Genomic DNA, 24565 nt, shown 5'->3' with positions numbered 1-24565 from the left:
TATCATTACACTGACAGGGTTCTGTGTGATACAACTTATCTCATTACACACTAAGACTGAGACAGTGTGCTATCCCTTACGTCATTTACAACCTGAGACTGAGATTATTGTGCTACTCCTTATGTCATTACACCAGCACTAAATCAGTTTGCAATCTCTTACATTATTACACCGAGTCTGAGACCAGTGTGCTGTCCTTGGTGTCATTACACCGAGACTGAGACCAGTGTGCTGTCCTTTGTGTCATTACACCGAGACTGAGACCAGTGTGCTTTCCTATGTGTCATTACACCGAGACTGACACCAGTGTGCTGTCCTTTGTGTCATTACACCGAGACTGAGACCAGTGTGCTGTCCTTTGTGCCATGACACCGAGACTGAGACCAGTGTGCTGTCCTTTGTGCCATTACACTGAGACTGAGACCAGTGTGCTGTCCCTGGTGCCATTACACCGAGACTGAGACCAGTGTGCTGTCCTTTGTGCCATTACACCGAGACTGAGACCAGTGTGCTATCCTTTATGTCATCACACTGAGACCAAGACCAGTGTAATATCCCTCATATCATTACACTGACAGGGTTCTGTGTGATATAACTGATCTCATTACACACTAAGACTGAGACAGTGTGCTATCCCTTACGTCATTTACACCCTGAGACTGAGATTATTGTGCTACTCCTTATGTCATTACACCAGCACTAAATCAGTTTGCAATCTCTTACATTATTACACCGAGACTGAGACCAGTGTGCTGTCCTTTGTGTCATTACACTGAGACTGACACCAGTGTGCTGTCCTTTGTGTCATTACACTGAGACTGAGAAAAGTGTGCGGTCCTTGGTGTCATTACACTGAGACTGAGACCAGTGTTCTGTCCATTGTGTCATTACACCGAGACTGAGACAAGTGTGCTGTCCTTTGTGTCATTACACCGAGACTGAGACCAGTGTGCTGTCCTTGGTGTCATTACACCGAGACTGAGACCAGTGTGCTGCCCTTTGTGTCATTACAGCGAGACTGAGACCAGTGTGCTTTCCTTTGTGTCATTACACTGAGACTGAGACCAGTGTGCTGTCCTTTGTGTCATTACACCAAGTCTGAGACCAGTGTGCTGTCCTTTGCGTCATTACACCGAGACTGAGACCAGTGTGCTGTCCTTGGTGTCATTACACCGAGACTGAGACCAGTGTGCTGTCCTTTGTGTCATTACACTGAGACTGAGACCAGTGTTCTGTCCTTTGTGTCATTACACCGAGACCGAGACCAGTGTGCTGTCCTTGGTGTCATTACACCGAGACTGAGACCAGTGTGCTGTCCTTTGTGCCATTACACCGAGACTGAGACCAGTGTGCTGTCCTTTGTGCCATTACACCGAGACTGAGACCTGTGTGCTGTCCTTTGTGCCATTACACCGAGACTGAGTCCAGTGCTCTGTCCTTGGTGTCATTACACCAAGACTGAGACCAGTGTGCTGTCCTTGGTGTCATTACACTGAGATATTACACTGAGACTGAGACCAGTGTGCTGTCCTTTGTGTCATTACACCAAGACTGAGACCAGTGTGCTGTCCTTTGAGTCATTACACAGAGACTGAGACCAGTGTGCTGTCCTTGGTGTCATTACACCGAGACTGAGACCAGTGTGCTGTCCTTTGTGTCATTACACTGAGACTGAGACCAGTGTGCTATCCTTTATGTCATCACACTGAGACCAAGACCAGTGTAATATCCCTCATATCATTACACTGACAGGGTTCTTTGTGATATAACTTATCTCATTACACACTAATACTGAGACAGTGTGCTATCCCTTACGTCATTTACACCCTGAGACTGAGATTATTGTGCTTCTCCTTATGTCATTACACCAGCACTAAATCAGTTTGCAATCTCTTACATTATTACACCGAGACTGAGACCAGTGTGCTGTCCTTGGTGTCATTACACCGAGACTGAGACCAGTGTGCTGTCCTTTGTGTCATTACACTGAGACTGAGACCAGTGTGCTTTCCTTTGTGTCATTACACCGAGACTGAGACCAGTGTGCTGTCCTTTGTGTCATTACACCGAGACTGAGACCAGTGTGCTGTCCTTTGTGTCATTACACCGAGACTGAGACCAGTGTGCTGTCCTTTGTGTCATTACACCGAGACTGAGACCAGTGTGCTGTCCTTTGTGTCATTACACCGAGACTGAGACCAGTGTGCTGTCCTTTGTGTCATTACACCGAGACTGAGACCAGTGTGCTGTCCTAGGTGTCATTACACCGAGACTGAGACCAGTGTGCTGTCCTTTGTGTCATTACAATGAGACTGAAACCAGTGTTCTGTTCTTTGTGTCATTACACCGAGACTGAGACCAGTGTGCTATCCAGTAAGTTATTACACTGAGACTGAGACAAGTGCGCTAAACCTTGCGCTATTACACTCCGAGACTGAGGCCAGTTCTCAAACTCTTACATCATTACAATGACACCAAGACCAGTGATCTGTCCCTTATGTCATTACAACCTGAAAATGAGGTGTGGCTGCTGTTTCGTATGTCATTATGCCCAAAACTGAGACTGGTGTGCTATTCCTTTCGTCATTACAAGGAAACTGAGAGCAGTATGCTATCCCTTATGTCATTACACCCTGAGACTGAAACTGGTGTGCTATCTCTTTCATTATTACACTGAGAATGACACCAGTGTGCTATCCCTTCCTCATTACACCAAGATTGAGACCAGTGCGCTATCCCTTTCGTCATTACACCCTGAGACTGAGACCAGTGCGCTATCCCTTTCGTCATTACACCCTGAGACTGAGACCAGTGTGCTATCCCTTTCAAAATTATGTGTCAGAGGTCCGTGGGAGTAGGAGTGAGTGCCATTGCTATTAAAAAGGAAAAAGTGCTGTGCAAACTTCTGTGGATAAGTCTCCTGGGCCAGATGGACTACATCTCAGAGTCTTGAAAGAGGTTGCTGAAGAGACAACGAATGCATTATAACCATATAACAATTACAGCATGGGAAAAGGCCATCTTGGCTCTTCTAGTCCATGCCGAACACTTACTCTCACCTAGTCCCATCAACCTGCACTCAGCCCATAACCCTCCATCCTTTTCCTGTCCATATACCTATCCAATTTTACTTTAAATGACAATACCAAATTGGTTATAATTCTTCAAGAATTATTGATTCTGGCATGGTCCCGGAGGACTGTACGATTGTAAATGTCACTCCACTCTTTAAGAAGGGAGGAAGGCAAAAGAATGGAAATTATAGTCTAACCTCAGTGGTTGGGGAAGTGTTTTGTAGTCTATTATTAAGCATGAACTTTTGGGATACTTGGAGAGTAATGGTAAACTAAGTCAAAGTCAGCATGGTTTCTGTAAAGGGAAATCATGCTTGACAAATCTGTTAGAATTCTACAAGGAAGTAACAAGCAGGGTGGACAAAGGAGAGGTAGAGGATGTCATTTACTTAGATTTTCAGAAAGAATTTGATAAGGTGCCACATGAGGCTGCTTAACAAGATAAAATCCTATGGTGTTACAGGAAAGATACTGGCATGGATAGAGGAATGGCTGTCTGGCAGGAGGCAGTGAGAACAAAAGGGGCCTTTTCTAGTAGGCAGCCAGTGACCAGTATTGGAATGCTACTTTTCACATTGTTTGTCAGTTAATCGGATTGTGGAATTGATGGCTTTGTGGCAAAATTTGAGGATGATACAAAGATAGGAGGAAGGGTAGGTAGTACTGAGGAAGCAAAAACGTTTGCTGCAGGACTTGGACAAATTGGAAGAATAGGCAAAAAAGTGGCAGATGGAATACAGTGTTGGGAAATGTATGCATTTTGGTAATAGGAATAATAGTGTGGACTATTATCTAAATGGAGACAAGGTTCAAACATCAGAGGAGCAGAGGGACTTAGGAGTCCTCGTGCACAACTCCCAGAAAGTTAATTCCTAAGTTGAGTCTGTGGTAAAGAGGATAAATGCAATGTTGGCATTTATTTCAAGGGGAATAGAATATAAAAGCAAGGAGATAATGCTGAGCCTTTATATGACTAAGTCAGGCTGCATGAAGTATTGTCGACAGTTTTGGCCCCCATATCTCAGAAAGGATGTGTTGTCATTGGGGAGAGTCCAGAGGAGGTTCAAAAAGATAATTCTGGGGATGGAAGGGTGTTCTGGGCACATGAAGAGTGTTTGGCAGCTTTGGGCCTGTGCTCACTGGCATTTAGAAGAATGCATGGGGATCTTACTGAAACCTACTGAATATTGAAAGGACTAGAGAGGGTGGATGTGGAGAGGATGTTTCCTATAGTGGGGGTATCCAGAACTCATGGGCACAGCCTCAAAATTGAGGGGCGACCCTTTTGAACAGAGGTAAGGAGGAATTTGTTTAGCCAGAGAGTAGTGAATCTGTGGAATGCTCTGCCACAGACTGCAGTGGAGACAAATTCTGTGGGTATATTTAAGATGGAAGTTGATCATTTCCTGATTGGTCAGGGCTTCAAAGGATATGGCAAGAAGGCAGGTGTATGGGGTTGAGTGGGATCTGGGATCAGCCATGATAACGGTAGAGCAGACTTAATGGACTGAATGGCCTAATGCTCCTATTTCTTATGGTCTTGTTATACCCTCAGGCTGAGACTATCCCCTATCTCATTACATCAAGACTGACACCAGTGGGCCATTCCTTACATCATTACACCCTGAGACTGAGACGAAAGTGCTAACTTCCCTCATTACACTGTGAGACTGATCAGTGTGCTATGCATTATGTCATTACACTGAGGTTGAGACTAGTGTGCTATCCCTTACGTTATTACACCGTGAGACTGAGACCTGTGTCCTATCCTTTATTCATTACACAGAGATTGAGACCAGTGTAATATCTCTTATATCATTACACTGAGACTTAGATCTGTGTGAAATTACACTGAGTCTAAGACCAGTGTACCAATCCCTTATGTCATTGCAGCCTGAGACTGAAATCAGTGTGCGATGCCTTATGTCATTACACCCTGAGACAGGGAGCTGTGCGCAATCCCTTACATCATTACAATGATGTTTTCACCATTGCGCTATCCCCTATGTCATTTCAACCTGTAACTGAGATCAGTGCATTAACCCTTGATTTGTCAGGCAAGATTTTCCCTTGGTGAAACCATGTTAATTGCAGCCTTTTTTATCATGTGCTTCCAAGTACCCAAGACCATATCCTTAATAATTAACTCCAACATCTTCCTAGCCACTGAAGTCAGACTAACTGGCCTATAGTTTCCTTTCTTCTGCCTCTTGTTTCTTACAGTGGAGTGACATTTGCAATTTTCCAATCTACTGAAACCATTTCAGAATCTTGTGATTCTTGAAAGATCATTACTAATGTCTCCACAGTGTCTTCAGCCACCTCTTTAGAACTCTGGGGTGTAGACCATCTGGTCCAGGTGACATATTTATCTTCAGACCTTTCAGCTTTCCAAGAACCTTCTCTCTAGTCATGGTAACTTCACACACTCCATGACACCTGACACATGGAACTTCCACCATACAGCTAGAGTTCCAGAATGAAGATTGATGCAAAACACTTATTCAGTTCGCCCACTATTTCCTTGTCCTCTATTACTACCTCTCCAGCGGACCAATATCGACTCTTGTCCCTCTTTTACATTTTATGTATCTGAAGAGAGGTACAGCCCAGTCCATCATAGGACCAGCCTTCTCCACCACTGAGCACATTTAGAAGGAATGCTGCCATAAGAAAACAGTAGCCTTGATCAAGGCGTCCCACCATTCGAGACATACTCTTTTCTCACTGCTGCCATTGGGAAAGAGGTACATCATACTTTTAGCATCGTAAACTAGTGAGTTGTTTGTTATGTCTCCCCACTCGCTGAGAAATGATGGCATCTCTTTCTCTCTTATTAGGGAGAGAGAGAAAACCTGTGGTATGTTGAATACTGGGTGAACTGGTAGTCTTTGGGGTAATTACAAGTCTGTGTCTTTGCTCATGCTTGAGAGCTCAGTGGCGGGTTCTGGTTCTTTTATTGCCATGGGGGAGGAGGGACCATGCTTACTGCCACTTACACGCAGGAGGGAGGGGAGCTGGGGGGGGGGGTGCTTTGGGGTTCTAACATTTAACTGTTGTTCATTCTTTAGGGCACTCCTCTGTTTTCTTAGATGTTTGCCAAGAAGAAAGCATTTCAGGATGTTTATTGTATACATTTCTCTGACATTAAATGTATCCTTGAAACATTTAAAGATTTATAAGGATGTTGCTGGGACTTGAGGAACTGAGTTATGGAGAGAGGTTGGGTAGTTCGGGAAATTGTTCCTAGGAGCACAGGAAACTGAGGATTGATTTTATAGAGGTAAATAAAACAATGAGGGGCACAGACAGGGTAAATGCAGACATTCTTTTTCTGCAGGGTTGGGCTATCAAGAACAGAGGAAACAGGTTTAAGGGGGAGAAATTTAATAGGGACCCAGTGGGCAACTTTTTCGACCTGAGAGTGGTCCATATATGGAACAAGCTGCCAGAGAAAGTGGTTAAGCAGGTACATTAATAACATTTAAAAGACACTTTGAAGGTACACAAAGAGAAAAGGTTTAGAGAATTCAGCTTGGTTGGGGCATCTTGGTTGGCATGTACCAGTTAGGCAGAAAGGGTTATTTCTGTATCATAGAACTCTGTTCAAGGAGGTGAATCTTGAGGGGCAATTAGTGATGTAGAATAAACACTGGCAAGTTCCCCACCTTCTTGCAGGACAATTAAGTGTGGTGAGAAATGCTGGCACAGCTGTGACTTCTGAAGAATGATCAGGGATGGGTGATAGACACTGGCATGCTCCCATCTTCCTGAAGGATGATCAGGGATGGGTGATAGACGCTGGCATGCTCCCATCTTCCTGAAGGATGATCAGGGATGGGTGATAGACGCTGGCATGCTCCCATCTTCCTGAAGGATGATCAGGGATGGGTGATAGACGCTGGCATGCTCCCATCTTCCTGAAGGATGATCAGGGATGGGTGATAAATGCTAGCATGTCCCCATTTTCCCCTGAAAAACAACGATCTTATTTCCCTTTCTGTTGTGCTGGGTGGTGACAGGAAGAGAGATGATTCCCAACCCCAGACATCTCTCCCTCACCTCCGTCCTCCCACAATTCCCTCATCCTAGCCCAAGAAAGCAGCAGTGGCTCTGATAAGGTTTTCTCTCTCTCTGTTTCATTGGAAGGCCCAGTAGGGCAGTAGACCATGCCCCTCCTGCAGATAGAGGTCAGGGGCCAAGCCCAGGGGGGTGGGTACCACACGAACACTGTATCTGCCGAAGAGCTGCCTCTCGTAGTCGATCAGCTGACGCCAGAAGCCGATGTTGGGGCGGATGATAGGGCGGCGGGAGTGGAGCCAGCGATAGGCCTTGCGCAGGCTCTGCCTATGGTATTTCATCAGGTAGGCCAGGCAGAGGGTGGGGGATCGGCTAATGCCTGCTGCACAATGCACCAGGGTGCGGCCCCCCCGTCGGGCCACCTGCCAGATCCGATCTGCCACCAAGTCAAAGTAGAGGGAGAGGGGAGCGTGAGGCAGGTCTGGTAAGGGCACTCGTAAGTACTCAAGGCCTGGCCAGCGAGGGCCATTCATCTCCAGCGTAGCGTTCACCACACAGGTGATGCCCCGGTTGCGGAGGGCCTGTCCATCTGAGGCCACAATCCCGCCACTCAGGAAGAGGGAGGGTGTGACCTGAGAAAGGGAAGACAGGGAGCTGAGGGGAGGGAAAAAGAGGGGCAGAGTGAGGGGTGGAGGGTGAGAGGGAGGTGGAGGAGGGGGTAGAGGGACAGAGGGGTGGCCCTGGGTTTTAGGCAGGAAGAAGCTGAGGGGCTGCATTTCCATAGAGGCGTGTGTCATTGGAGCTGTTGGAGGGGCGGAGGGAGGGAGATGGGAGAGGGATGGAGGGAGACAGGTGGAGAGAGAGGAAAATATAGGGGAGAGTGATGGAATGGGAGGGAGAAATTGGGGGAAGAGAAAGGCAGGAAATGGGTGAGAGAGAGGCAAGTAGGGATAGGCAGAGTGATGGGGTAGAGGGGTGAGAAGGGAAAGGTGGTGGCAAAAGAGAGAGTGTGGAAGTGAGAGGCAGTAAGTGTGTAGGGGGAAGTGGGTGAGAGGGAAGAGTGAAAGAGAGGGAGGGTGAATGGGTGGAAGAGTGAGGGGTAGCAGGGAGGGGGACATAGAATAAGGGGGAAGGGGAGAGAACAGAAGGGGGAGGGAAGGCAGGCAGGAGAGTTGGTGATGTGGTAGCGGGAAAAGTGGAGAGAAAAAAGAGGGAGGAGTAAAAGGAAGAGAGGGTAGGTGTTGAGGGGATAGGGAAGGATGAGGAAGGTGGAACAAGAGTGAGTGAGAGGGTGAGAAAGGGAGTAATGAGAGAGGGATAGAGAACGAGCGGAGGAGGGAGAGAAGAGTGAGGGGAAAGGGAAGGGGACAGAGAGAGTTGGGGGAGGGGGAGGGAGAGAGAGAGAAAGCAATAGAGAGTGAGGGGAGAGGGAATTACAGAGCGGGAGAGGGAGAAGGAGGGGTAGAGAGAGAGGGGAGAGAGGAGGAATAGAGAAGCGAAGGGGAGAGGGCAGTGGGGTAGAGACGGAAGTGAAAGGGTTGGAGGAGAGAGAGAAGAAAGAGTGAGAACACAGATGAGAGAGGGAGGAGGAGGGAAGGAGTGAGGAGGAAAGTGGAGTGAGGGGCAGGATAGGGTGAAGAGAGGGATGAGTGGCAGGAGGAAGGAGTAGAGGGAAGATGGAGGGGGGAGGAAAGGAGGACGTAGAATGAGAGATGGAGTGTGGGAGATGAAAGGTTGTGGATGGGAGAGATGAAGGGAAAGAGGGAGGGAGATGGGAGAGACAGGGGAAGGAGGGGTAGGGGAGAAAGGAGAAAGAGATGGGAATGAGGTGGAGGAAGTGAGGGTGTGATTTGGAGGAGGATGGGTGGAGAGGAGTGGGGAGAGAGAGAGGAAGACAGAAGGTGAGGGAATGGGAGAGAAAGGGAGATGGAGGGGGAGGGCAAGAGTAGTGGGTGAAGGGGTGGGAGAGAGAAAGATTAGAGGTAAAGCTTCAATTGTTACTGACCCCTCAGTGCCTTCCGACCCAAACACATCTCTTCCACTGTAACCCTAAGACCTCTGACTTCCCCTGACCAACATCCTGTTCATTTTGAGACCCCAACACCCCATCACCACCCCCAACTCAAACCTCTTTCGAACAGAATCTTAATCACCTCTATCATCACTCCCAGCAGCACACCAGGCACCCACCATTCTCTGTGTAAAAAGAAACGTATCACACACATCTCATTTAAACTTACCCCCTCTCATCTTAAATTAGACTTTTCTACTTTGGAGAAAAAGATACCAGCATCTACTCTGTGTATACATCTCATACCCTGATAAACCTCTCTCAGGTCTCCCCTCAGCTTTTGCTGTTTCAGAGAAAACAACCCAAGTTTGTCCAATCTCTCCTCATAGCTCATGCCCTCTAATCATGGTGAATCTCTTCTACACCCTCTCCAAAGCCCCCATACCCTTCCTGCAATGGGGTGAGCAGAACTGAATGTGATACTCGAGATGCAACCTGACCGGAGTTTTATAAAGGTGAAATGTAAGTACCCGAATCTGGAACTCAGTGTCTTGACAAATAATGGCAAGTATACAGTACGCCTTCTTTACTACCCTCTCAACCTGTGCAGCACTTTCAGGGAGGGTGGTGTGTTAATGGAACAAGATGCCAGAGGACAATTAATTGAAAAGGCACTTGGACAGGTACATGGATAGGGGCAGGGGGCAAACATAGGCAGAGAGGATATTGGTTGGTATGGAGCAGTTGAGCCGAAAGATCTGTTTCTGTCTGTATAACTTGGTGACTTTATAGTTTTATCTGGGGGACTCACCCTCCTACATCCAGTCAGAGTCTTGTTGATATCTGTCCCCTCTCATTCTTTTCAACCCGAGAGGGATCAGTCCAATCTGTTCAATCTCGTCTCCCACATGGTTGACATTTCATGTTGTACAAGGCCGCATTTGGAGTATTGTGTAGAGATCTGGTCTCAACACAACAGGAAAGGATGTGCTACCAGAAGAGTCATACAGCATAGGGTAACAGGCAGCCCACTGATGGTGGGCATTCCCTATCCCTCCATATCCCATATTTCACTCACTAAATCTGCATAACTTCTGAAATTTTGCTTGTTGTAAGGGAAGGAATGGTGAGGGCTAGTAAGTAGTAAGTAGGAATATGGATTGTATGAATGTGGTAATGGGGAACCTCCAGCAAAGCCTAGAAATAGAGACATTGAATGCAACAGTGATGACTCAGGGTTCAGGAATGTCAGTGTGCACCATATAACCATATAACCATATAACAATCACAGCACGGAAACAGGCCATCTTGGCCCTCCTAGTCCATGCCGAACCCTTAATCTCACCTAGTCCCACCTACCCGCACTCAGCCCATAACCCTCCACTCCTTTCCTGTCCATATACCTATCAATTTTACCTTAAATGACACAACTGAACTGGCCTCTACTACTTCTACAGGAAGCTCATTCCACACAGCTATCACTCTTTGAGTAAAGAAATACCCCCTCGTGTTTCCCTTAAACTTCTGCCCCCTAACTCTCAAATCATGTCCTCTAGTTTGAATCTCCCCTACTCTCAGTGGAAACAGCCTGTTCACGTCAACTCTATCTATCCCTCTCAAAATTTTAAATACCTCGATCAAATCCCCCCTCAACCTTCTACGCTCCAATGAATAGAGACCTAACTTGTTCAACCTTTCTCTGTAACTTAATTGCTGAAACCCAGGTAACATCCTAGTAAATCGTCTCTGCACTCTCTCTAATTTATTGATATCTTTCCTATAATTCGGTGACCAGAACTGCACACAATATTCCAAATTTGGCCTTACCAATGCCTTGTACAACTTTAGCATTACATCCCAACTTCTGTACTCAATGCTTTGATTTATAAAGGCCAGCGTTCCAAAAGCCCTCTTCACCACCCTATCTACATGAGACTCCACTTTCAGGGAACTATGCACAGTTATTCCTAGATCTCTCTGTTCCTCTGCATTCCTCAATGCCCTACCATTTACTCTGTATGTTCTATTTGGATTATTCCTGCCAAAATGTAGAACCTCACACTTCTCAGCATTAAACTCCATCTGCCAACGTTCAGCCCATTCTTCTAACTGGCATAAATCTCCCTGCAAGCTTTGAAAATCCACCTCATTATCCACAACCACCTCCTACCTTAGTATCATCGGCATACTTACTAATCCAATTTACCACCCCATCATCCAGATCATTTATGTATATTACAAACAACATTGGGCCCAAAACAAATCCCTGAGGCACCCCGCTAGTCACCGGCCTCCATCCCGATAAACAATTATCCACCACTACTCTCTGGCATCTCCCATCTAGCCACTGTTGAATCCATTTTATTACTCCAGCATTAATATCTAACGACTGAACCTTCTTAACTAACCTTCCATGTGGAACTTTGTCAAAGGCTTTGTTGTAAAACCTATTGTTGTAACAGAAAATTGGATTTACTATTAACTATGTTAGGCTTATGGATAATCATTTTATTCTGTAATTAATAATTAATATGTTATTTAATGAAATTATTCTGAAACCATTACTCTATTGTGAAAAGTTTCACTATTGATCAGTTTCTGAGTAATCTCATAAACTGAGATGGTAAGAGCAGTACCCTAGCAGTCACCTATTCACCAAATTGCCATGTCACCTCCAAAACCTTTCTGTAGCTATCGAACTTCTCAACAAAAGTCACTGAGGTGTAATACCCTAACTGTCCCTGCACAACATCCATTAAATGGTCTTTCCAGATCTTCATGTTCTGTTGATGTGTTCATATGTTGGCTTTTATTTAAGTTTGATTATTAACATCATTATTATTTGATTATTAGCATGTGACCATTCTGCTAATTGTTGATTGCTCATGGATGTTTGCACTATTGTCTTGTAAACGGTTGGTTGCTATTGTGTTGGCTGTCCTGTGGTTTATGCTTGGAATCCAACTACAATCATTTCTGGTACATTTCACATACTGGCAAAAAAGTGATTCTGGTTCTAAAATTCCAGTTCAGATAGATGTGCTTTGACTGGTCTGCTGATGTGATCCAGTGGATTTGAACAACAAGTCCATATGATCTTTTAGTTTGCTCCTACATCTACTACACTAAACCTTGTTTAGTTTACATGTGGTAATAAGCCAATTTACTCAATCTACCTCATCTTGGCCCTTGCACCTCACTCTCAGTCTGTACTGCACTTTCTCTGTAACTGTAACACCCAGGGCTGAAATGGTTGCCACAAGAGGATACATGGGGCTTAGTAAAACAGAGGGCAATAGGTAAGCCTATTAATTAAGGCATTTAAGGAAATTAAGGTAGGGACATGTTCGGCACAAATTTGTGGGCCGAAGGTCCTGTATTGTGCTGTAGGTTTTCTATGTTTAAGACGTTACATGAGATAATAATGTCCTAGTGTCTCTTAAACATTGTTAATGTACCTCCCTCAACCACTTCCTCTGGCAGCTTGTTCCGATACGGACCAACCTCTGCGTGAAGAAGCTGCCTTTGATATCTCTGTTAAATCCCTCACCTCTGGTCTTTAGCCCACTCCTCTGATATGCAGCAACCCCCCACCTCACTGGCGAAAAGAGCCTGTTCTTCTGCTTCAGGTCAACATCTCCCTCCCCACCCACCAGTCCTTCCTCCTCACCAGCCAGCGAACACCCTCTGGTCAGTAGGAGAGTTGTCCGACGTCTGGCTCTTGTTATCTGACGAATCCACCCAACTACACTTTCACACTGCGGAGCTGACGCTGGGGCTTTCTCGGGATAGGTGAAACAAACGCCCGTCTCCATGGTAACCACCGGGGGCGGGGTCACGGCACTTGGTCCATTCACCAAAGCGCCAGAGCAGGAGGGGAGTGTTTCTTGGTCTCAGGGAACAGAACTTTACCCAAGCTCCGGGACAACTACAGAGAAGTTCGCGAAAGTTTTCTCCAATGGCTTTGTTAACAGTTATTCTGGAGCTTCAAAAAACCTTTTATAGTTTTATATTCAATTACCCCGGTGTATGGGTAAACTTTTGACAACTTTGTGAGCAGTTATCCCGAAGTTTGGGTGAACATTTTATAATCTTGTGTAAAACCGGAATTTTGATAAGGAGATCGGAAATGCAAATCAGTCTGCAGATTTTTGACTAAGGACAAATACACCCAGGCTATGCTGTTACTGGAATATTGTTAATGTGATGAGATCTGGAACTTTCCCAAACAACACTGTAGTGTGTAAATTTGCAAGACAGAGGGAGATAGAGTCCTAATGCGGTCAAATGGGATTGGTGTAGGTCAGAATCAGGTTTGATATTACTGACGAATGTTGTGAAATTTGTTGTTTTGCAGCAGCGATACAATTGAAAGACAATCACGCTGAGACACAATCTAGGATGTGCTGGGACATATCATTCGTGATGTAACCTGGGGTCATCGTGCGTTTAGGGCCGTTCAACATTAAACACTCTCACCCAGGCGACCAGCCAGGGTTGGTCAGGCTCTGGATTGTCCCGGGAGCATTGGTTCAAGGGTTAAATCTCTTATTGTTGGAAACGATATGCCAGTGTGCTTAAGGTGGTGTGGAAAACAGGGAGTCAGTGACTTTAAAAGGGGTGTGGAAAAAAGGGACCTGGTGTTATTACAGGGAGTGTTCAGTACAGGGAGCCAAAATGTTTCAAAAGTGTGTGGGCAACAAGGATCCAGTGTGATTAAAGGGTGTGTGGGAAACGGGGATCCAGTGTGATAAAGAGAGTGTGGGAAACGGGGATCCAGTGTGATAAAGAGAGTGTGGGAAACGGGGATCCAGTGTGATAAAGAGAGTGTGGGAAAAGGGGATCCAGTGTGATTAAAGGGTGTGTAGGAAACGGGGATCCAGTGTGATTAAAGGGTGTGTGGGAAACGGGGATCCAGTGTGATTAAAGGGTGTGTGGGAAACGGGGATCCAGTGTGATTAAAGGGTGTGTGGGAAACGGGGATCCAGTGTGATAAAGAGAGTGTGGGAAACGGTCGGTGTCAGTGTGCTTAAAAGGAGTGTGTGGAACTTGTAGCCAGTGTGTTTGAAGTGAGTGTATGATTCAAGGAGTCATTTTGTTTCAAAGGAGTTTGGGAAAGAACATAGAATAGTACAGCACAGTACAGGACCTTCGGCCCACAATGTTGTGCTGACCCTCAAACCCTGCCTCCCATATAACCCCCCCCCACCTTAAATTTCTCCATATACCTGTCTAGTAGTCTCTTAAACTTCACCAGTGTATCTGCCTCCACTACTGACTCAGGCAGTGCATTCCACACACCAACCACTCTGAGTGGAAAAACCTTCCTCTAATATCCCCCTTGAACTTCCCTCCCCTCACCTTAAAGCCATGTCCTCTTGTACTGAGCAGTGGTGCCCTGGGGAAGAGGTGCTTGCTGTCCACTCTGTCTATTCCTCTTATCTTGTACACCTCTATCATGTCTCCTCTCATCCTCCTTCTCTCCAAACAGTAAAGCCCTAGCTCCCTAAATCTCTGATCACAATCCATACTCTCTAAACCAGGCAGCATCCTGGTAAATCTCCTCTGTACCTTTTCCAATGCTTCCACATCCTTCCTACACTGAGGCGACCAGAACTGGACACAGTACTCCAAATGTGGCCTAACTAGAGTTTTATAGAGCTGCATCATTACATCACATCTCTTAAACTCTATCCCTCAACTTATGAAAGCTAACACCCCATAAGCTTTCTTAACTACTCTATCTACCTGTGAGGCAACTTTCAGGGATCTGTGGACATGTACCCCTAGATCCCTCTGCTCCTCCATATTACCAAGTATCCTGCCATTTACTTTATACTCTGCCTTGGAGTTTGTCCTTCCAAAGTGTACCACCTCACACTTCTCCGGGTTGAACTCCATCTGCCACTTCTAAGCCCACTTCTGCATTCTATCAATGTCTCTCTGCAATCTTCGACAATCCTCTACACTATCTACAACACCACCAACATTTGTCTGCAAACTTGCCAACCCACCCTTCTACCCCCACATCCAGGTCGTTAATAAAAATCAAAAAGTAGAGGTCCCAGAACAGATCCTTGTGGGACACCATTAGTCACAACCCTCCAATCTGAATGTATTCCCTCCACCACAACTCTCTGCCTTCTGCAGACAAGCCAATTCTGAATCCACCTGGCCAAACTTCCCTGGATCCCATGCCTTCTGACTTTCTGAATAAGCCTTCCGTGTGGTACCTTGTTAAATGCCTTACTAAAATCCATGTAGATCACAACCACCACACTACCCTCATCTATATGCCTGGTCACTTCCTCAAAGAACTCTGTCAGGCTTGTTAGGCACGATCTGCCCTTCACAAAACCATGCTGACTGTCCCTGATCAGACCATGATTCTCTAAATGCCTATAGATCCTATCTCTAGGAATCTTTTCCAACAGCTTTCCCACCACAGATGTAAGGTTCACTGGTCTATAATTAACTGGACTATCCCTACTACCCTTTTTGAACAAGGGGACAATATTCACCTCCCTCCAATCCTCCAGTACCATTCCCATGGACATCGAGGACATAAAGATCCTAGCCAGAGGTTCAGCAATCCCTTCCCTTGCCTCGTGGAGCAGCCTGGGGAATATTCCGTCAGGCCCCGGGGACTTATCCGTCCTAATGTATTTTAACAACTCCAACACCTCCTCTCCCTTAATATCAACATGCTCCAGAACATCAACCTCTCTCATATTGTCCTCACCGTCATCAAGTTCCCTCTCAGTGGTGAATACCGAAGAGAAGTATTCATTGAGGACCACGCTCACTTCCACAGCCTCCAGGCACATCTTCCCACCTTTATCTCTAATCAGTCCTACCTTCACTCCTGTCATCCTTTTGTTCTTCACATAATTGAAGAAAGCTTTGGGGTTTTCCTTTACCCTACTCGCCAAGGCCTTCTCATGCCCCCTTCTTGCTCTTCTCAGACCCTTCTTAAGCTCCTTTCTTGCTACACTATATTCCTCAATAGACCCATCTGATCCTTGCTTCCTAAACCTCATTTATGCATCCTTCTTCCACCTGACTAGATTTTCCACCTCACTTGCCACCCATGGTTCCTTCACCCTATCATTCTTTATCTTCCTCACTGGGACAAATTTATCCCTAACATCCTGCAAGAGATCCTTAAACATCGACCACATGTCCATAGTATATTTCCCTGCTAAAACATCATCCCAATTCACACCTGCAAGTTCTAGCCTTATAGCCTCATAATTTGCCCTTCCCCAATTAAAAATTTTCCTGTCCTCTCTGATTCTATCCTTTTCCATGATGATGCTAAAGGTCAGGGAGTGGTGATCACTGTCCCCCAGATGCTCACCCACTGACAGATCTGTGACCTGACCTGGTTTGTTACCTAATACTAGATCTAGTATGGCATTCCCCCTAGCCGGCCTGTCAACATACTGTGACAGGAATCCATCCTGGACACACTTAACAAACTCTGCCCCATCTAAACCCTTGGAACTAATCAAGTGCCAGTCAATATTAGGGAAGTTAAAGTCACCCATGATAACAACCCTGTTATTTTTGCACCTTTCCAAAATCTGCCTCCCAATCTGCTCCTCGGTATCTCTGCTGCTACCAGAGGGCCTATAGAATACCCCCAGTAGAGTAACTGCTCCCTTCCTGTTCCTGACTTCCACCCATACTGACTCAAAAGAGGATCCTGCTACATTACCCACCCTTTCTGCAGCTGTAGTAGTATCTTTGACCAATAATGCCACCCCTCCTCCCCTTCCCCCCCCTCTCTATCTCTTTTAAAACACTGAAATCCAGGAATATTGAGAATACATTCCTGCCCAGATGCCAGCCAAGTCTCCGTAGTGACCACTACATCATAATTCCATGTATGTATCCAAGTCAGTTCATCACCTTTGTTCTTGATGCTTCTTGCATTGAAGTACACACACTTTAGCCCTTCTACCTTACTACCTTTACACCCTTTATTCTGCTGCTCTTTCCTCAAAGCCTCTCTATATGTTAGCTCTGGCTTTACTCCATGCACTTCTTTCACTGCTCTATCGCTCCGGGTCCCATCCCCCTTGCAAATTAGTTTAAACACTCCCGAACCATGCTAGCAAACCTACCAGCAAGGATGTTGCTCCCCCTCGAGTTCAGGTGCAACCCCACCTTCCCCAGAAGAGATCCCAATGGTCCAAGAATCCAAAACCCTGCCCCCTGCACCAACTCCTCAGGCACGCATTCAGCTGCCATCTCCTCCAATTCTTACCATCACTATCACATAGTACTGGCAGCAATCCTGAGAACGCCACCCTTGAGGTCCTGTTCTTCAGCCTTCAGCCTAGTTCCCGAAACTCACACTTCAGGACCTCATCCCTCTTCCTGCCTATGTCGTTGTTCCCAACATGTATCACGACTTCTGGTTGCTTTCCCTCTCATACCAGGATGTCATGCATCCAGTCAGAGACATCCCGGACCCTGGCACCCGGGAGGCAACAAACCATGCGGGTTTCCTTCTCACGTCCACATAATCTCCTGTCTGCTCCCCTGACTATAGAGTCTCCAATGACGACAACTCTCCTCTTCTCCATCCCACCCTTCTGCACCACAGGGTCAGACTCAGTGCCGGAGGCCCTGCCACCGTGGCTCACACCTGGTCGGTCATCTTCACCAACAGCATCCAGGATGGTAAACTTATTATTCAGGGAATGGCTACAGGGGTGCTCTGCACTACCTGTCTACTCTCCTTCGCTTTCCACCCTCTGACTGTCACCCAACGACCTGCTTCCGGCAGCCTAGGTGTGACTACCTCCCTGTAGCTCTCATCTATGACCGCCTCATTCTCCCTTATGAGTTGAAGGTCATCCAGCTGCTGCTCCAGATTCCTCACACGGTCTTCCAGATCGCTCAGCCGCAAGCACTTCTGGCAGCTGTAACTCTGTGGGAGAGGGGATTTCCCCCAAGACTGCCACATCTCACAGGAGAGGCACATCACCGTCTCAGGAGGCATTGCAAAGACTAACTGGGAACAAACTCGTCCTCTGCCTTTTCTCGTCGAAGCCTCTTGAGTCAAAGCCTCAAAGCTCCACTCCTTCACTGGCCCACTCACTCTCTGGCCGCTTTCCACAGGGATGTGATGATGCTGAGGTTTTATAAAGCACTGCTGAGGCCTCACCTTGAGTACTGTAAACAGTTTTGGGCTCCTCATCTTAGAAGAGATGTGCTGGCGTTGGAGAGGGTCCAGAGGAGGTTCACATGGATGATTCCAGGAACGAAAGGGTTATCTTATGAGGAACGTTTGATAGCTCTGGGTCTGTACCTGCTGGAATTCAGAAGAATGAGGGGGGATATCATTGAAACCTTTTGAATGTTGAAAGGCCTAACAAAGTAGATGTGGATTTGTGAAATTTGTTGCCATGTGCAGCTATGGAGGCCAGGACATTGGGGTATTTAAGTCAGAGATTGATAGGTTCTTGACTGGACATGGCATCACAGGTTACGGGGAGAAGGCTGGGAAATGGGGTTGAGGTGGAGAAAAATAAAGATCAGCCATGAATGGTGGAGCAGAGGCCTAATTCTGCTCCTAATGGGCATTCACAGTAGAATCAATGAAAAACTATACAGTAAGACTGATAACTAATGTTCAAAGGAAGAAAAACTGCAAATACAGGAAAATCAAAATCAGGTTTAATATCACTGGCATATGTTGTTAAGTTAGTTGTTTTGCATTTGATGGCTCTAGGCCTGTACTAGAGTTTAAAAGAATGAGAGAGGATCTCATTGAAACCTATCAACTGTTGAAAATAGAATGGATGTGGAGAGGATACTTCCTATGGTGAAGGAGTCTAGAAAAAGACACAGTCTCAGAATAGGGGGACGTCCATTTAGAATGGCGGTGAGGAGGAATTTCTTTAGCCAGAGAGTGGTAAATCTGCAATTTGTTGTCACAGTGGAGGCTGTCATTGGGTATATTTAAGGCAGAAATTGATAGATTCTTGATTAGTCAGGTCATGAAGGGTTATGGGGAGAAGGCAGGAGATTGGGGCTGAGAGGGAAATGGATCAGCTACAATGAAATGGCAGAGCAGACTTAATGGGCCAAATCCCCTCTGCAGCCTCTCCAATATAATCATATCTCCAATTCTCTGCACCCTCTACAGTGTGACAATTTCTTATTTTTATTTGCAGACAATGGGACCATAACTCTCCCATTATGGTTTTCCCCCTATTATTCATATCAAAGTGAAAAATAACACAGTACCTCAATGGCCTGCCTGCTGTCAATCGAAGACTACTATGGAAACCGTGTACCTATTGGTCATAGAACATGTCTGTTTAGTTCCCCATCACACCCTGTTAATTGTAGACTGCAGCTACCAGAGGGCGGCTAACCCTAACCCTAATGAATATTAATTGCCCAATAATAAAATCTAAAGTCCTCCATCTTTTTTTTTGGTTTTTGCAATAAAAGTTTATTCACTCTAGAGCTTTTATTAATCCAAACATAAGAAAAAAATCAGAGAATCTATTTTATCAAAAAATGTTTTTGGAACAAAACAGGGAAATGCTTGAAATATATATAAAAATTTTGGTAAAATAACCATTTTTATAGCATTTATTCGACCTATCAATGACATCAACATATGCGACCATTTAGAAAGCACCTGTTGAGCATATTCAACTAAAGGGGAAAAATTATACCTATATAGGTCTTTAAAATTTTTTGTAATTTTGATACCAAGGTAAGTGGAATGGTTTTTGGCAATATTAAAAGGTATTTAATCATAATAATCAGAATAATTATTAATAGGAAATAATTCACTTTTATGTAAATTAAGTTTATATTCAGGAAAAATTCTAATTTTATCCTCAATTGGACTGCCCTATCTTTCTTATTCTTTCTTTTCTTTTCTCCTTTTTTTGTTTTAGTTTAGTTAGTGGGGATTTTTTTCCCTTTATCAAATAAAATTTCCAATCTTTTTTTATGATTGCTATGAGGAGTTGTAGTTTTTTTGACTATATTGTATATATAACAGTGTAACATTTTACCTATCTGATCTTGACAATATATACTTTGTTTTTTTATTGCTGTTTATATGTCTTTTGTATTATCTGTTTGCTAAACTCCTTCTCTGATTTGTATATTTATTTGAAAATCAATAAGAAAATTGAAAAATGAAATGAAATGAAATGATCTTGTATCCTGATAATTGACCATATTGTTCAAAGGATTGCATCAATTTAGGTAAAGAATAAGTTGGTTTCCCTATAGATCAAAATGTCATCCGTGTAACAAGTCAATTTATACTCTGTCCCTTTAGTAGTAATTCCCCTGATATCTTCATTTTGTCTGATGTATTGAGCTAATGGTTCCAGATGTAATGTGAAAAGAGGCGGTGACCATGCACAACCCTGTCTCATGCCCCTTTCTAGGGTAAGACTATGTGATAAATATCCATTGATTTTAATCCTAGCAGCAGGGTTGTCATATAGTGCCTGTATAGTTTCAATAACTGTGTCATGGAAACCAAATCTATGTAAAACTCTGTAAAGAAAATTCCAATTAACCAAATCAAATGCCTTTTCAGTGTCCACACTTATCACTATTGCTTCGATTTTATTTTTTTATAATGTGGAGTATCCTTCGTATATTGTCTTGTGTTTGGCATTGTTGTATAAAACCTGTCTGATCATTATGTATCAGTATGGGTAGAAACTCTTCTAATCTTTTGGCCATGATGGAGGTAATTAATCTATAATCTACTTTAAGAATGGATATTGGTCTAAATGAATTGCTTTTGGTATAGCTGAGATTATCGCTTTCTTCTAACTGGGTGGCGTTTGTGCCTTTTTAAGAGCCCAGTTCAGTGTGGGAAGTAAGACAGGAATTAATTCATTTTAAAATTCTTTGTACCACTCTGCCGTATACCCACCTGATCCTGTTGACTTGCTTAATTTAAGTCTACTAATTGCAGCTTTTAGTACAACTTCAGTTATGTCAGTAGTCATCATTCTATTTTGTTCTTCACTTAAAGTGGGTAACTCGTGAGAATTTAGGAAGGTGTCAATTTGGTTTATGCTTCCCCCTGGAACTTAGGAATATAAAGTTTTGTAAAACACTTCTTGAATTTCACTTAGCTTATATTTTTATCATTCTGTTCTTGGATTCCTAATTCTATGAATTGTACTTCCTGCTATCTTTTTTTTCAGTTTCCATGCCAGTATTTTCATAGACTTAGATCCACTTTCATAATGTCTGTGTTTCAGGAACATTAAATTTTTTCCTGATTTCTTGTGCAGCCAAACTATTAATTTCACTCCTAATTAAAAAAAAATTCCTTTAATTTATCCTGTGCTAAATTCAATTTGTGGTTTTTTTTCTAGTTCCTTCAGCCCATTTTGTAATTCCTCTAATGTTTCCTCCGAGTTAGGGAACTGGAGCTGGAGCTGGATGACCTTCAAGTCATTTGTGAGGCAGAGGCAGAAATAGACAGGTGTTTCAGGGAGATAGACACCCCTAAAAGTCATGAGACAAGTGACTGTCAGGAGAGGGAAGGGGAATAGACAGGAAGAACAGAGCACCCCTTTGGCCGTTCCCATCAAAAATAAGTATACTGTTTTGGATACTGTTGGTGGGGATGACCTACCAGGGACAAGTTGCAGTGGTCATGTCTCTGGCACTGAGACTGGACTCTCAGGTCAGAACGAAGGAAAAGAGGAAAGCAGTAGTGATAGGGGATTCGATAGTTAGGGGGACAGATAAGAGGTTCTGCGGGAGAGATCGAGAATCCCAGATAGTCTGTTGCCTCCCTGGTGCCAGGGTCCGTGATATCTCAGATTGAGTTCTCAGTATTTTCAAGAGGGAGGGTGAGCAGCCAAATATCATGGGCCATGCAGGGGCCAACGATGTGGGTAGGAAGAAGGAGGAGGTCCTGCAAAGAGAATTTAGGGAGTTAGGCGTAAAGTTGAAGGACAGGACCTCCAGGGTTTCAATCTCAGGGTTGCTACCCGTGCCACGTGCTAGTGAGGCTAGAAATAAGAAGATAATGCAGTGAAATATATGGCTAAGGAGTTGGTGCAGGAGGGAAAGCTTCATGTTTCTGGACAGTTGGGCCTTGTTCCAGGGAAGGTGGGAACTGTTTCGATGGGATGGGTTGCACCTGAACTAGAGGGGGACTACTACCCTTGCGGGAAGGTTTGCTAGTGCTGCTCCGGGGGTGGGGGGGGGGGTTTAAACTAGATTTGCAGGGGGATGGAAGCAGAGTGTTAGAGCAGATAGTGAGGTGGAGGATAAAGGTCATGTGAGAACTGCAAGTATAGTGCATGGACTAAAGCCAGATCTAACATATAAAGAGGATTTGAGGAAAGAGAAGCAGAATAAAGGGTGTAAAGGTAGTAAGGTAGAAGGGCTAAAGTGTGTGTACTTCAATGCAAGAAGCACCAGGAACAAAGGTAATGAACTGAGAGCTTGGATACATACATGGAATTATGATGTAGTGGCTATTACGGAGACTTGGCTGGCATCAGGGCAGGAATGTATTCTCAATATTCCTGGATTTCAGTGTTTTAGAAGGGATAGAGAGGGGGGAAAAGGGGAGGAGGGGGTTGCATTATTGATCAGGGATACTATTACAAAGGTACTTAACCCAAAGTTGAAATTTAAACACAAAAGCAAAAGGTGTGAGAAGTCAGGAGACAGCAGCTGCTCAAACTGCAGCCGTTCTCAAATAAGAATACACAGACTCAACCTTAACCATCATTTACAGGACTCTGAGACTCCTCAATTTCCTTAAAACTTTATCACCTGTCACAGTATGTTACAGGCCAAATAGGGGGAATGCCATACGAGATCTAGTATTAGATAACGAACCGGGTCAGGTCACAGATCTGTCAGTGGGTAAGCATCTGGGGGACAGTGATCACCGCTCCCTGGCCTTTAGCATCATCATGGAAAAGGATAGAATCAGAGAGGACAGGAAAATTTTGAACTGGGGAAGGGCAAATTATGAGGCTATAAGGCTAGAACTTGTGGGCGTGAATTGGGATGATGCTTTTGCAGGGAAATGTACTACGGACATGTGGTCGATGTTTAGGGATCTCTTGCAGGATGTTAGGGATAAAATTGTCCCAGTGAGGAAGATAAAGAATGGTAGGGTGAAGGAACCATGGGCAACAAGTGAAGTGGAAAATCTAGTCAGGTGGAAGAAGGCAGCATACAAAAGGTTTAGGAAGCAAGGATCAGATGGGTCTATTGAGGAATATAGGGTAGCAAGAAAGGAGCTTAAGAAGGGGCTGAGGAGAGCAAGAAGGAGGTATGAGAAGGCCTTGGCGAGTAGGGTAAAGGAAAACCCCAAGGCATTCTTCAATTATGTGAAGAACAAAAGGATGACAGGAGTGAAGGTAGGACTGATTAGAGATAAAGGTGTGAAGATGTGCCTGGAGGCTGTGGAAGTGAGTGAGGTCCTCAATGAATACTTCTCTTCGGTATTCGCCAATGAGAGGGAACTTGATGACGGTGAGGACAATATGAGTGAGCTTGATGTTCTGGAGCATGTTGATATTAAGGGAGAGAAGGTGTTGGGGTTGTTAAAATACTTTAGGACGGATGGGGCTTGATGTAATATTCCTCAGGCGGCTCCACGAGGTGAGAGAAGAGGTTGCTGAGCCTTTGGCTAGGATCTTTATGTCCTCGATGTCCACAGGAATGGTACCAGAGGATTGGGGGGAGGCGAATATAGTCACCTTGTTCAAAAAAGGTAGTAGGGATAGTCCAGGTAATTACAGACTAGTGAGCCTTATGTCTGTGGTTGGAAAGCTGTTGGAAAGGCTTCTTAAATATAGAATCTATAGGCATTTAGAGAATCTTGGTCTGATCAGGGACAGTCAGCATGGCTTTGTGAAGGACACATGTGTCTAACAAGCCTGTTAGAGTTCTTTGAAGAGGTGACCAGGCATGTAGATGAGGCTAATGCAGTGGATGTGATCTACATGGATTTTAGTAAGGCATTTGATAAGGTTGCACACGGTAGGCTTATTCAGAAAGTCAGAAGGCATGGGATCCAGGGAAGTTTGACCAGGAGGATTCAGAATTGTCTTGCCCACAGAAAGCAGAGGGTCATGGTGGAGGGAATACATTTGGATTGGAGGGTTGTGACTAGTGGTGTCCCACAAGGATCTGTTCTGGGACCTCTACTTTTCGTGATTTTTATTAACGACCTGGATGTGGAGGTAGAAGGGTGGGTTGGCAAGTTTGCAGACGATACAAATGTTGGTGGTGTTGTAGATAGTGTAGAGGATTGTCGAAGATTGCAGAGAGACATTGATAGGATGCAGAATTGGGCTGAAAAGTGGCAGATGGAGTTCAACCCAGAGAAGTGTGAGGTGGTACACTTTGGAAGGACAAACTCCAAGGCAGAGTACAAAGTAAATGGCAAGATACTTGTAAGTGTGGAAGAGCA

The 24565-nt window shown here is 44.8% G+C and overlaps 1 protein-coding gene across 1 annotated transcript; it reads right to left on the bottom strand.

Annotated features, from left to right (window-relative positions):
* Positions 1–7055: 7055 nt before the first annotated feature.
* On the bottom strand, positions 7056–12838 carry LOC132382746 (dual specificity protein phosphatase 14-like). Its single transcript, XM_059953197.1, has 2 exons — positions 12776–12838; positions 7056–7896 (listed from the first exon to the last, which is right to left on the bottom strand). The coding sequence occupies exon 2, from the start codon at positions 7889–7891 to the stop codon at positions 7214–7216; it is 678 nt and encodes a 225-aa protein (XP_059809180.1). The 5' UTR covers positions 7892–7896; positions 12776–12838; the 3' UTR covers positions 7056–7213.
* Between the last annotated feature and the right edge of the window lie 11727 nt (positions 12839–24565).

The sequence above is a fragment of the Hypanus sabinus genome, chromosome 29 (assembly GCF_030144855.1).
Source record: "Hypanus sabinus isolate sHypSab1 chromosome 29, sHypSab1.hap1, whole genome shotgun sequence".
Classification (NCBI taxonomy): Eukaryota; Metazoa; Chordata; class Chondrichthyes; order Myliobatiformes; family Dasyatidae; genus Hypanus; species Hypanus sabinus.
This window is presented reverse-complemented; position numbering and strand designations above follow the sequence as displayed.

Coding starts and splice junctions, on each gene's coding strand:
- LOC132382746 (XM_059953197.1), bottom strand. CDS start 7,891: ATGACACACGCCTCTATGGAAATGCAGCCCCTCAGCTTCTTCCTGCCT.